This window comes from Nilaparvata lugens, chromosome 2 (assembly GCF_014356525.2).
Source record: "Nilaparvata lugens isolate BPH chromosome 2, ASM1435652v1, whole genome shotgun sequence".
Classification (NCBI taxonomy): Eukaryota; Metazoa; Arthropoda; class Insecta; order Hemiptera; family Delphacidae; genus Nilaparvata; species Nilaparvata lugens.
This window is the reverse complement of record NC_052505.1, coordinates 38,556,401-38,570,462: the sequence shown is the minus strand read 5'-3', so window position 1 is coordinate 38,570,462 and position 14,062 is coordinate 38,556,401. Positions and strand designations below refer to the sequence as shown.

General features: G+C 33.5%; 1 protein-coding gene across 5 annotated transcripts in view; it reads right to left on the bottom strand.

Moving 5' to 3' along the window:
- Positions 1–4,453: 4,453 nt before the first annotated feature.
- Positions 4,454–14,062, bottom strand: part of LOC111053924 (probable E3 ubiquitin-protein ligase HERC4) — a 46,857-nt gene continuing 37,248 nt past the window's right edge. For all 5 annotated transcript variants that reach the window (XM_039421188.1, XM_039421187.1, XM_039421186.1 and 2 more), the window contains exons 21-22: positions 10,223–10,413; positions 4,454–8,124 (exon numbers count right to left, since the gene is read on the bottom strand). In XM_039421188.1, the coding sequence (XP_039277122.1) occupies positions 7,972–8,124; positions 10,223–10,413 (344 nt within the window). In that variant the 3' untranslated portion in view covers positions 4,454–7,971. The remainder of the gene's footprint in view (positions 8,125–10,222; positions 10,414–14,062) is intronic.

The following is a 14,062-nucleotide window of genomic DNA, read 5'->3' as shown; positions in this document are numbered from 1 at the left end:
GAATGCAAAATCATCAATATGGTGCAAGGAGGGGCGTCAAACTGAAGACATAAGTATTGAAAGCGGATTAAGGCAGGGCTGTCTGATGTCTCCACTTTTGTTCTCCGCATTTATTTATGATATTTGCGATATTTTGGGAGGGGGAATTAAGGTAGGAGATATGAAATTGAACGCTCTTCTTTATGCAGATGATCTTGTAATCATTTCCGATAATGTTACTGAAATGCAGAGAATGATCGATAGACTACATACTTATTGTAATCGCTGGAATCTTGTTATTAATATGGAGAAATCAAAGATGATGGTTTTTAGAAATGGAGGAAAGCTATGTAAAAGGGAGAAGTGGAAGTATGGGGGTGAACCTGTAGAAATTGTGAAGGAGTATAAGTATTTAGGTTTAGTTCATCAACTCTGTCACTAACGGCTCATTTCAGGCAAAAATTAAGTACAGCAAAATTTGGAATTCAGAGTTTGTGGAATAAACTGATAGCAAATGACGATGTGACTGTCTCAACAAAATGGCAAGTTTTCAATGCAGTTAGTAGATCAACGGTTACTTATGCAGCACAGGTGTGGGGTTATCAGGAAAGAAACGATCTAGAAATATTCCACAGATTTTTTATTAAGCGTCTTTACTGGTTACCTAGAAATACTCCTAATTATATATTGTATTTGGAGACTGATGTAAAAGAAATGTATCTCCAAACTTTAAGAATGAACAGAGATTATGTTTTGAAAACAATAGCGTTATCAGATAACAGGTTTCCCAAAAAAATTACCATTACGATGGCTCAAAATAAGTTTGGATGGTGCGAGGAGTGGAGAAGGCTGTTCGGATTGAATGATATTAATTGGGTGGACCCAGTGACTCAGTCTGATGAATGGAAATTGAAAAGCTCGGATGTAATTAATAAGATTGAAGAAAAGTGGATAAGAGATTTATGGAATAGAGCTGAAAATGCACATTATCACTCAATCTATGCTGAGCTCAGACTGGAAAATAATCAAATGAATAAAAGCTACATGAATGATAAGAATAAGAGACGGTTCATTAGTAATATATTCAAAGCAAGAGGCTCCTTATTGCCATTAAATTTCAGACCGGGTAGAGAGGGGGCTAATATAATATGTTCTTTGTGCAATAGTGGGGAAAGGGAAGATATTTATCATTTTATAGGCCGCTGTAAGGTATTGGGAGAGCAAAGGAAAAATTGGTTACAGCACCAAGTACTAGGAGACGAAGTAGTGCGGAGATATCTTAACGGGGAGGACTGGGTGCGGTTGGAGGGGTATTTAAGATCAGCGGGAACATATAGAAATTTCCTTATTAATGAATTCAATTTTTGAACTGTGAAATAGTTAGTATTCTTAACCTAGGCTTCTCTGTAATATATTGTTTTTGTTATTGTTGTTTACCTGAATCTTATCTTGTTTTTTTAAATGAGAATAAACTTTGTTTTTCAATTATAGTTCAATAATAGTTCGTCTATGTTGAGGAAGGCCTATAACTATTCTTGTATAGAGTACCGCAATCAATGACTGAAATTTATCAAACGTTTTATCTTGATTAGTTAAGGAAAACTATTATCTTTATCTACCAACTCTTGCTGACGGCTTCGGCCATGCCTAATGAATTTTTGTCAACCATAGAATGAATAATACTGCATGTTACTTCATTGGATAAAATGTAAAGTGTTTATTATTCGATGTAATTGTGTATTGAGAACAATAAAATTCTTTTCTATTCTATTCTTCTTCTTCTTCTTCATAGCGAAAGTGCGCATCTTTAATCCATCTGCTGAAGGTGTAGAACCGCTGAGTTGACACTTGTTGCAAAGTTGAAAATTTCACCCCAACATTAAAGCTACTGCTAAAACAATGAAAGGAAAACTTTGAATAGTAGAATAATACATCATATCAAAGAGAATTTAATGCTCTACAAAACTACGATAAGCATTAATGTTTACGATGCATTGTTAGAGAGTTATAAGCCCTGAAAGAGCAAAAGATTGGATAAAAACCGGTTATTTCAACAATTTCACAACAACGAATAATCTCAAAAACTGTTGGAAATATCACAAAATTCCACTGAACAAAACTTGTAGAGAACTATCCAGCTCCATCTTTCAATAGACTTGTTATAGTCAATGTACCTAGAATGTATTCTAGGTACCTGGTTATAGTCATGCCGGTTGAACGCATATACCATATCCGCTGCCGGTATCCGAGCACCTGAAGACCGTGTAAAAGTGATTCAAAAATATCCTTTACCAAAAACCGCTCAAGGAATCCGCCGTTTTCTTGGTATGCCATGTTCAATTTCGATTTTCAATCGAAGATTCATACCATATGCTTCTGAGTACGAAACTCCCCTACTACATAGCACAATCAGTAATCCTATTTTAAAAGGCTCTCAACCGATTAGCTGGACACCTGAACTCGGAGAAGCGTTCAGAACCTGCAAAAACTGTATTCTTCAGCTTCTCTTCCATCCACGAATCGGCACACCACTCGGTTTATTTACTGATGCTTCTAATTGCTTACAACAACTGGTTGAAGGCATTTGGCAACCTCTTGCTTTCTTTTCAAAGGAATTATCATTGAAAAAAAGTTGCTGGCCAGCAAATCTATCGTGAGCTACTTGCTGTTTATGCAGCGGTGCAGCATTTACGCCACCTCAGAAGGACTTCACTATCTACACAGACCAAAAGCCTCTAGTCTATGCTTTTCAACTGAATCGTGGAAAACTTCCATCAATTCAACTCAGCAACCAATTATCATGCATCTCGACAATATGTCAAAGGCATCCAAAACATTGTTGCCAATAAACTTCTTCGTATTGAAGCTGTTAATGCAACCCTGGATCAAGAGTTATTGGTCAAACTTCAGAAGATAACACCAGAGAATTATTTTCTTCAATTGGAACGTGTACCCAACCCTGGATCACCAATTTTGTGCTCTGTGATGTATCTACAGGAAAACCTCGACCGTTTATTACATAACCTTTTAGACGACAAGTCTTTGACAGCCTCCACAACCTGAGTCATCCCGGCCCCAATGTTTCACCCAAGTTGGTCTGCAACCAATTTATTTGGCCGAACATAAACAGGAACTGCCGATATGTTGCTTGTGCTTGTAATAGATGTCAACGATCAAAGATTACGCGACATGTTCATGCTCCTTGTGGAGATTTCGTGACACCAACAAAAAAAATTTATCATATTCACGTGGATCTGGTTGGTCCACTTCCTCCTGCACGATCTTTCAAATATTGCTCAACTGTCATAGCTCGTTTTACTTGATGGCCGGCGAAGTTTATCCGCTATCTTACTTAACGGCAGAGTGAGTGAGTCGTGCACTTTTGGATTGCTGGATATCTCGTTTTGGCTTCCCAGAAACTGTGACTACAGATCGCGGGACTCAGTTCACTTCTAACCTCTTCAACACATTTGCCAAGCTATTTAGGACTCGACTCAGAAGTACAACCAGTTGGCACCCTGCGTCAAACGGCATGATGATTGAACGATTCCATCGTCATCTAAAGGCCGCAATTATGGCTCACGCAAAGGTTGATTGGGTTGAAGCCTTGCCTCTAGTACTTCTTGGTATTCGATCCGTTTTCAAGCAAGATATCAAGGCTACTACATACGAATTAGTCTATGGAGAGACTCTTCGTTTGCCTTTTGAGCTGCTCTCTTCAAACCCACAAAACGATAACCTTCAGATTTCCGACAGCTTCATTTTATGTTGCACTTACGCCCAATTACAGCAACAAGACATGGTCAACCAGGCGTTTTCAGTGTTCAAAAAACTGTCCACATGCAGCCACGTTTTTTGAGAGAAGGGCCAATCCTAAGAGCACTACAGCCGCCTTACACAGGCTGTGGAAAGAGATGGTAAAAGTGGCACAATAAAGATTCATGGTGAGCCCAACAAGGTTTCTATTCACGTGTTCCAGGACCAGATGTGTGCCATAAAAGAGAACTTTGAAATTTAAGTTGGCCAAATTGTCTGTCCGGGGGGGGGGGGGGGTTAATGTGGCCAATCATCTGCTATTTTCCACACGTGTGGAACATGTGTATTAGTTTGTTTATTAGTCATTATCAATATTTTCAGTTCAATATTTGTATCACAGTATTAAATTTCACTTATCCATTAAATCGTATTTAAAGTATTTTATATCATAGGAAATTAACTATCAATTAAATTTCATATAATTCATATAAAATTCATAGATCCCAGCCTAACCCTGCCAAATGAACATAATACCCTAGAGAAAAAATAGCATAATAGTAGCATGTTATTTGTTCTCTATGATAATACTGTCCAATACATTACGGTTTGGCCTTTATGGCCTTCTTTAGTCGTTTTACCACAGCCATCTCTGGTGGAAAAAAGTTATTTCAGATGTAGAGATTTTGTTAAATGAAGAAAGGATGAGATGAATGTCAAATTTAACTGATAAAATCAACGACTTTATTAACTCAAAATGCATTTACAAAAGGTTTTTACAAGCGAACGTTCTCTGCAACAGTACAGTACTGTATTTATAAATTGAGTACACAATTCCAGATAAATCAAGGCACTTTTCAATTTACAGTTGCAGCAAACGTCAATGGAAATGAATGAGCTTGCTAATGTGAGTCATTATTTGCTGCGCCGTCATTGAAAGAAAACAAAATGAAATATGGAAAGATACTAATTAATAACTAGAACGAATGAAATCTAAATGAAACTAAAACATAGGCAGAGCAATGGGGAAAATCACTTCTAGGGATAAAGGAATGATATACAAGAGGATAGTGAAAATTTATTACATACCACTCTTGTACTGATCGAGGTAGATTTAAAAGAGTAACAAATTAATTAAAAAGTAGACTATAAATTGATACATATCTTGCTGATGAACTTTGTTAATTACTATGCGACTATCTTTTGATTTACTAGCCGGGTATGAATTTTGGAGTTAATTTCAAATTTTATAATATAGATATGGAGTATAGATGTTTGAGTAACGATTAAGATGAGTAGGCTCTACTTTAGTGAGGTATATGATACAATTTAATTTGCGTACACACAAGTGTTGATCTCAGTTTTAATGAATAATGAGAAAACCAGACTAAGTTGTGGGATCACAAAGTCTGTGGTTTCATTTAGAAACGTTTCTACATTTTACATTATACATTTTTCAATTACAAAAAATTAAATAGATTACTTAAAAAAAATGGAAAATGAATGCTTACTGTATTAAGAAATGTATAATGATGAAATGATTATAACAATTGAAGTGATTGAATCATCAATTTTTTGTACCTATCTTAGAATGACAATATACCTTAATATGCAAAAGTCAGAAAACCTTTTTAGAATATTTTGAAATAAATCAAAAATAGATTAGTGAAGTATAAAATAATAGAGGAATACGTTTATTTTTATTAAACAAGAGAAAATTATTATATTTGTTAAATAATGTCTAAAACAGAAGTCTAGTAAAGTACAAGTACGCTTCAAGTTTATTAAAACTTTACTAACTGTATATTTTTTCATTGTGGTTTATGCGTCAACCTTCAAAAATCAAATGAAGTCATTTTCCATCTGACAAAAAAGTATAGAATAATGATTTTGTAGCCTGCTACAGAATAATTCAAGTTAGTGCGCAGTGGCTTAGTAACTGAACATTTAATACTATATAGTTGAAGTCATTCAATGAATATTAGATACTGTAACTTCCTATAACGGAATGAAACAAAAGGCTACATTCAATAATTATTGCTAAAGAGAAAATGAAAATAGATTTTGAATAACGAAATTACAGATAAAAAATAATAGGTTTCAACAATCTATAAATTAATACTATCATCATATAACAGTGGAATGGAATTGAACCACAAAAATATAATCAATAAATTGAACATTCAACGCCTATAGGTAAGACCAGGATTATACATAGGAATAAATTATTATTGCTAGTGATAAATTTCAACTGATGCACTTTACAAAAATCTTGATTCTTAGGAATACAAGTGCTATAAAAATAAAGCTTGATCAAGCTATGTAACAATCGTCTTCACTATAAGAATATAATTATTATTATTTGCAATGGTTGAAAGGTAACTTGTTCAATAAGACACATTATAACACACTATAGCCTGTCGCTTGTTTCTATCAATTGAATAATCTTACCACAAGTTGCAAACTGGTGAGGTTCAACTATTCTAATATCACATCGATTGAACATTGCTATCACTATTTTTATTTACAATTTTTATTTATTTGCTATAACTATAGTTTTATCATAACGTTTTTAACATAATGAACGTTTGAAGATTTTAAACGTGTACTATTTCAAGAGAAAAATTGACATTTAGAATGGTTTTGAAGAGATAACTTTTGTAAATATTATTGAGTTGATTAAAGCAGTTTGAAATATAATTTGAATAAGAATGTTGAAAAAAAATCAGTTAACATAACTACTGACACAGTGCGCACATCTAATTTATTCTTATTGCAGTGCTCAACTATTTTATTAGTGGTTACTAATATTTGCCTTGAGAATGCGTTTGCTGATTGTGGCATCTAGGTAATGAAAGTACAAAAGCTGTCCTGACAATTCTATCGCATCAAACAAATGGAGTGACATAATTTCCATAAGGCACTATGGACTGAGGTCTCAGGTGATCATATATATATTCGGGACACAAAATTACTCAAAAATTATAAATCAATCAGAAATGTGAATAAATATCTCTTCAATCAGCTATCGCTTGGATAAGTTAAGAATCATGCGCCTGCAACTCCTGTTGGAAGGGTGACCGCTTGAGCCAACTCCTCTGAATGTGATTCATAAGTTGTAAAATCGCTTCCCGGTGGTTCGAAACCCACCTAAAACTGTGGGTCTATCTCTCATTATCATCCACCTCATTACCCACGCCCAAGCCTAGATCTCATGTGGGCATCACCCTCAGCGAAAAAGACAGTTTCTTATAAGGGTGACGCCTACCCTCATAGTTCAAATGTGGCAGATAGCTTACTTCTTGGCCTGAGCCAACTATAGTAATCTAGATTGGAAAGTATCTAATATAGCACAATATATTTTGTGTTAAGCAATCATTGCTGTATTCAGTTTGCAAACCAATGTGTGGAAATACACCAAAGACAAAACTAATCAACTTGAGTGGTAGTAAAAATAAATTAATTTGAATCATTTTGAAACATATTGGAAAGTTGATCATTTTAATGGCAGCACTAATGGCATAAAGTAGTTTTTGAATATTGAACGAGAAAAATTACAAATATCATTGAGAAGACTATTCAAAGTTAGGGCTATCACAAATTTTACTGGAAGAAACGTCTCATTAAACTAATAATAGTTATCACGCGCTTGAAATAGCAAAACTTTCAGAAAATAATCGCCTGATAGGCTGAGGATATTTTAAATTCAGAAACTAAACTTGAGTGATAGATAATTGATTGAATATACTGTAAAAGTTGTTAAGATGCCGAACCTCTGGATATATAGTAGCTTGCACCTAACACCCATAAAAGCTGCTATACAATTTATTAGCAATTTCCCCTTAGATACTTACAAAATACCACAGCATTCCAAACCAATGCAGCACTATATCTTATCTACCTCTTAGTCACCTTCCACCATTTATAGGATTGAAAAAATTCAGGGAGAATTGCACCAAGTTTACTTATTTTGAAATGCGGATACGCATAATTGAATCTATGAAAAATTGCAAATTAAAATGAAAACTCCTATCAATGAACCTAGATTTTTATGTACTTTTTTGTCAATTGTAGGCTTTGGGACATTATTCAAAGAAATATCAATAAGCTGTATAAATAGACCGTACAATATTTTAATACAATGTGAAAATATTGCTGATATGAAATTTTACAACCTTTATTTTCGCAGACTTTGGGTAGATTTGAATAAAATAATTACTTATGGATCAATTAGTATTATTAGATGAGTGAGAAGCCGACATTTTGCTGTATCGCTTGCAGCAATTTGTATCTCAATTTTTCTTTAGTACCGTAGCGTGGCAAGTCAAGCAAGTTGAAACAGGTATGGGCGACTGGAAGATAAGCTGAATCTGATGTGGGCTGGATGAATATCTAAAACATAAGAATAGAATATTTTTGTTGACGAAATTTATTGTGAGATGAACAGTGAGATAAAGATAAAATAAGGTGATAAAAAGTGGAATGGGCGTTTTCGTGGAACATAAGTCTGTACGCACCTTCAGATTGAACAAAACAATAATATTAACCATTTTTAATTGTACGTTTCATTTTTTGGTTGAATTATGCTTATTTGGGGAAAAGCCTAACTTAATGGGAGCATGGAACAGTCAAGGGAGAACAATACAAACTTGAGACCCTTTGACAGGTAAAGGCGAGGGCACAAATGCAACATTTTGGTACAACTTGTTTGGTGAGGAACAGAACACAAACGTTTCCTATCTACCTGGCACACAGTCAACCTGTGATTGTTTTATTTTTTTGGGTGGGTGCAGTGAACCATGAATAATCCAACTATAATTATGTCCTTTGCAGGTCAGTTGAGAGAAAAATACTATATGAAGCTTGAATTTCGTCGTAGGAGAAAAATCAAATTTCTTGAGATTCAGTTAGACAAGTTCTTAACATTTTTTCGAGAAGATTTGTCATATCAGTGTTCTATGGCCCCACTCTTTGTCCAGATGTATTATTGCCTACTAAGGGTAGAAACGTGATAATCAAATTATTCATGATTCACTACAAGCACCCAACAAAATAGAACAATCACAGGTTGACAGTGTGCCAGGTAGATAGAAAACGATTGTGTTCTATTCCTCACCTGAAAAGTTGAACCAATAAAGTTGCTGATATGCCCGCATCCTTCACCTGCCAAAGGTCCCACGTTTAAATTGTTCATCCTTGACCGTTCCATGCATCTATTCAGAGAGGTTTCACCCATTATTTTTTATTCATCTATATAAATAAAAATGAAGCCTCAAATTTTGACATTCAATAACGTTTTTATGTGTGCACCGAATTTGATTATTTTTTTTAGTAGTGTTCCTTATGTGTAGACCAGGTTTATAGCCTATCAAATTTATAATCCGACTTCAGGACTCTTTCCTACGGTCCTTCAAAGTTTACATGTAATCCTTATGGGAGAATATTTGTGAGCTGGCCACACACTGAAATAAAAATCAGCTGTTATAATCATTGCGTCATAAAACAGCCGTCGGTAGATAGTAGACAAGAGTGTGTGCTGCTCCATAATCACCCATGTATTTTATTCTAAACGCCCCGACTAAAAACAAAATGACTGTTCTGTGTGTAACCATCCGGAAGTTCGGCCTCAGGTAATCATCTTACTTTGAATACACATTTACACAACCTTCGTCCGTCTGTACTCAATCCTTATACTCGAAACTTTACAAGATTAACTATAAATAAACATCAATTCACATACTTCATGGAACAGACTTACATGCTCTAAAGACATTGCTTTGTTTCGAATAAGAATGTCTTCGGTGTTCAGAATTAATTGTTTTTAGTGAATTATTCATTTTGCAGTTGGAAAATTGTCTATATAAATAAAATGCCGCATCGCGCCTCCTCAGGTGTGCATCCAGTTAAAGTTTGTCATGAGATGCATTTAACTATTCGGCGGTACGAAGTTCACCAGACCAGCTAGTAATAATATATTTTATAGATTCGATAAGTTGAGATCGCCTATGGTCGTTTCGCGTACATAGTTTTGTCTAGTGAACAATGAATTATTGTGAAATAATAATTTTGTTTTGTAACTTACTGGATTCAAGATTATTTATTATTATGTGAACCTAGTCCTATTGTTAATCTAGGAAGTCGATCAAAACACTTACGATGGATGAAAATATGATTCATTCTAACAAGTAGTATCGGGAGATATGTTCAACTCCCAAGTTCATCATATGCTGTGAACTAAAGAGTTCGTAGCAAAAAACAATAATAAAAGGAATGACATGAAATTAAAAAAAAGTTATGAGATATCATAATTGAACTTAGTCATATCAAAGTTAGAAGAAATGGATAAATTAAAGGAGGCAAATACAATAATTATGACTTCATTATGAAGGATCTGGGTAAATAAATGGAGTCACATGGAATTTAGGAAAAGTAAGAAAATTAGATAAAACTAATACAATAAAGGGAGAAGGAAACATTTTTCAATTCTTACCTTGATTCCTTTCATGCCTTGAATTGGCACACGATCACTGCCAGTGAGGAAAAGCAGAAACTTTCGCTTATCCTCCTGCGACATTTCATGGAAAACCTCCCAGAAAAGCCGGATGGTGGCATCAGAAGACGTGTAGCCGCCTTTGTAAGAGGCACTGCTTTCAAATTCATCCCAATCGTAGCATTCATTGCCTGGAAAAAAAGGTAAGTTATTGACATATTTATATATTATTTCTTTTTATATAATTTATTGATATAGTAGCACAGAAAATCATTGTGAACTTGCAAGATGATGATGATGATGATAAATGCAAACTGAATATTGTAACATAGAAGTTTGAATGTCTTACCTCTAGTAAAACTTCCAGTATTATTTATTATTGATCATTGATCTAGTTAGAATCAATTATTTCTATTATGAAATTATGGGTATTGAAAAGTCAATGTTTATTGAGTAACAAGAGACATTGATAATTTTATTGTGATAAAAGGAGGTAATAGAATAGTACTTATATAAATGATCGAAATAATATTACAAAAATAAAAATAATTCTTTTATAGCAATTGAATATTATTTTGAAATTGGTTTATTTGCCATAACATTTTACAATCAGTACTTACATTAAAAATATGATAGATACTATAAATAATATTATAAGTAAATAAATTTATATAAAAAGGCACTACCGGCATAAGTGGAACTTGTTCGCCAGCAGTGAGTGCGATTGAAAATTACAAATATTATAACATTAATCAAGACTAAAAGTGGATATATACTATAATACCCATCGTACAGAATCAAGAAAAACGTACTATAGCAGACGGATTATACACTATTATCTTACAGTTATTACAAAATTATCATTTCATACACTTATCTTGAAATAAACTCTAGCTTTTACCCACTCTTCTATTTCACTACTTAGTTTTCTTGTTATTCTATTGTTTATAAAGTGATATGGGACTATATTAGCAAAGGATTCCATGAAGTATGTGAATTGATGTTTATTTATAGTTAATCTTGTAAAGTTTCGAGTATAAGGATTGAGTACAGACGGACGAAGGTTGTGTAAATGTGTATTCAAAGTAAGATGCTGCTTCTTTCTATTGGCATGTGTAATGATTTTCCCTACAAAGACCTGTCCGTTTGAGAGCGGCTCTAATTAAATGCTTTTGCAGGGTAAATATTCTATTAAAGTGCGTGTCAAAGGTACCCCCCATAATTCTATTCCATATTGGAACAAGGAGTGAGCGTATGCATGATATATGGTTCTTATGATTTTGATATCCTTTAGAGTATTAATTTTACAGAAAATGTTTAGGTATTTTAATTTAGATATTATGTGTTGTATATGAAAGTTCCATTTCAGGTGACTGTCAACTATTATTCCAAGATATTTTAGAAAATTGACTTTTTCGATTGTTCCACATATAAAATTATTGGGTCTAGAGACGATATGAGAGTCATGGTTGTGAATTTTTATATCTAATTCAATAGGTGGTTCACCAGTTTTTGTTGGAGTAAAAGCAATAAATTTTGTCTTATTTGAATTTAATGTGAGAGTATGCTCGTCAAACCATCGCTTAGCAATTCTTAATCCTTCATTTGCGTTTTCATATGCCTCTCTCCATGATGATCCAGTAAATAACAATACTGTATCATCAGCAAAAGATATCTTGGTGGAATTCGGGATATTTAATTTGAGAAGATCATTCAAATAAATCAAGAATAATATTGGCAATAAGACCGTTCCTTGAGGAAGACCAAAACTTGTTAGAATTCTTGTATCAGTTTTATTGTTAAAGGTCATAGTTTGTGATCTATCCTGCAGATAGCTGGTAATCAACTTTTTTGCCACTCCACAGATACCACATCCATTGAGCTTATCTATCAATGTCGAATGAGGTATGGTATCAAAAGCTTTGGCCAAGTCTAGGAAAACAGCCAGTTTTAATGTTCTTATTGAAATTCCTGTTAACTGAATCAATCAATACCATAACAGCATCTTTGGTTGATTTACCAGACTGGAAACCATACTGATTTTTTGCGATTAAATTATTTTTATTTAGGAAGTCAACCAATCAATCAATCAATATCATAACAGCATCTTTGGTTGATTTACCAGACTGGAAACCATACTGATTTTTTTGCAATTAAATTATTTTTATTTAGGAAGTCAACCAATCCTTTTTTAATCAGTCTTTCTATTATTTTAGAAAAATTGCTAAGTAGGCTAATTGGTCTATAATTTGCTGGATTGGTCTTATCGCCTATTTTATGGATTAATATCATTTTGGCTATTTAAAAAAGTTTTGGAAAGTAACCCTCACTAAAGCATCTATTTATTATTATTTCAAGTGGGCCAGCAATATAAGGGGAGATCTGTTTCAGGCAGCGACCAGTGAATTTATCCTCTCCAGGTGAAGCATCATTTTTTAGGGAATTTATCGTGAGTGAAATTTCAACAACATTTGTTGGATGTAGAGAGACTATTAGAGGAGGTATGGATAATGATCGTAGGGGAGATGTATTTCTATTGTTATCTAGTGCTTCTGCATATTTTTCCCAACATTTACAAAATAATCATTAAATATTTCAGCATCTATTTTTGGTTCTATCTTTGAGTTTTTTCTATTTCTAAAATTTCTCTAATATTTTCCCATGTCTTTTTTGTATTACCTTTGTTCAATTCAAACTTATTATTAAAATATTCTATTTTTGCATTTCTAACAATGTTATTTAAGGTGTTTCTGTAATTCTTATAATGATTTTTCAGTACTGTATTAAAGGCTGCTTTTTCAGTTTTTGGCCATTCTATCTCTTTTGCGCATTGCACTCACCATACTCTGTGTAATCCATTTTTTTAATGGCCTTTTCTTATGTGATATGTGTATGATATCAGTGTGTCTATCTAGTAATAGGTTAATTTGTCAATAAAAACGTCTACCATTATTTATCAATGCCCTCAGAGTGTATCATATTTAAACAATTCCAATTTTCTCCCTCTAAGTCATTCTTCAATGTCTCGTAGTTCATTTTCATAAAGGTATTTTTAACAGGTGGATTTTGGATAGAATTAGAAAGGCAATTTATGTGGAATGAGGTACAGTAGTGGTCAGTGATAGTAGATTTTATAATAGTTGCAAATGTATCACTCTCTTTAACGGATCTTGTTTTGAAAAATATGTGATCAATGCAGCTGCTGCTATAGTTTTGAGCTCGAGTGGATTTATTTATAAATTACTTGAATCCATTCAGTTGCATGACACCTAGATATTCATTACTTAAATTATCATTGTCGAGAATATTTATATTTATGTCTCCTATCAAGATGACGGAACTGTCTGGCCGTAAAGACTGCAGATATGAATCCAAACTGATAAGAAAACTATTAACAGCTAAGGAAGGAAATCGATAAAGAGCCAACAATTTGTACATTTTGCTATCAAATTCAAAATCCAGACAGATTGTGTTTGTAAAGTCTATTGTGATATCAATTCTACTGAATTAAATATCGTTATTTACGAGGCCATCACATTTCGTGAATTTATTGTTTTGATTGACAACGGAATAGCCATCAATATTGAAGTTGAAAGCAGAAGAACTATGAACCTACGTCTCTGTCAAAACTATAATATCAAATTTAACATTACTGTTGAATAATAAAGAAACTCATCAAAGTTTTTGGCTATACTACGTATTTTCATGTGTACAATGTTGAAAAATGTACCCGTCTGTTCGTGATAATTACATGGGTCAAAAGAAAATAAATAGTTAACTTCAATTGTTTCCTTATCACTGCCGTATATGATTGGATCTTCAATCCCTTCAAGATTCATT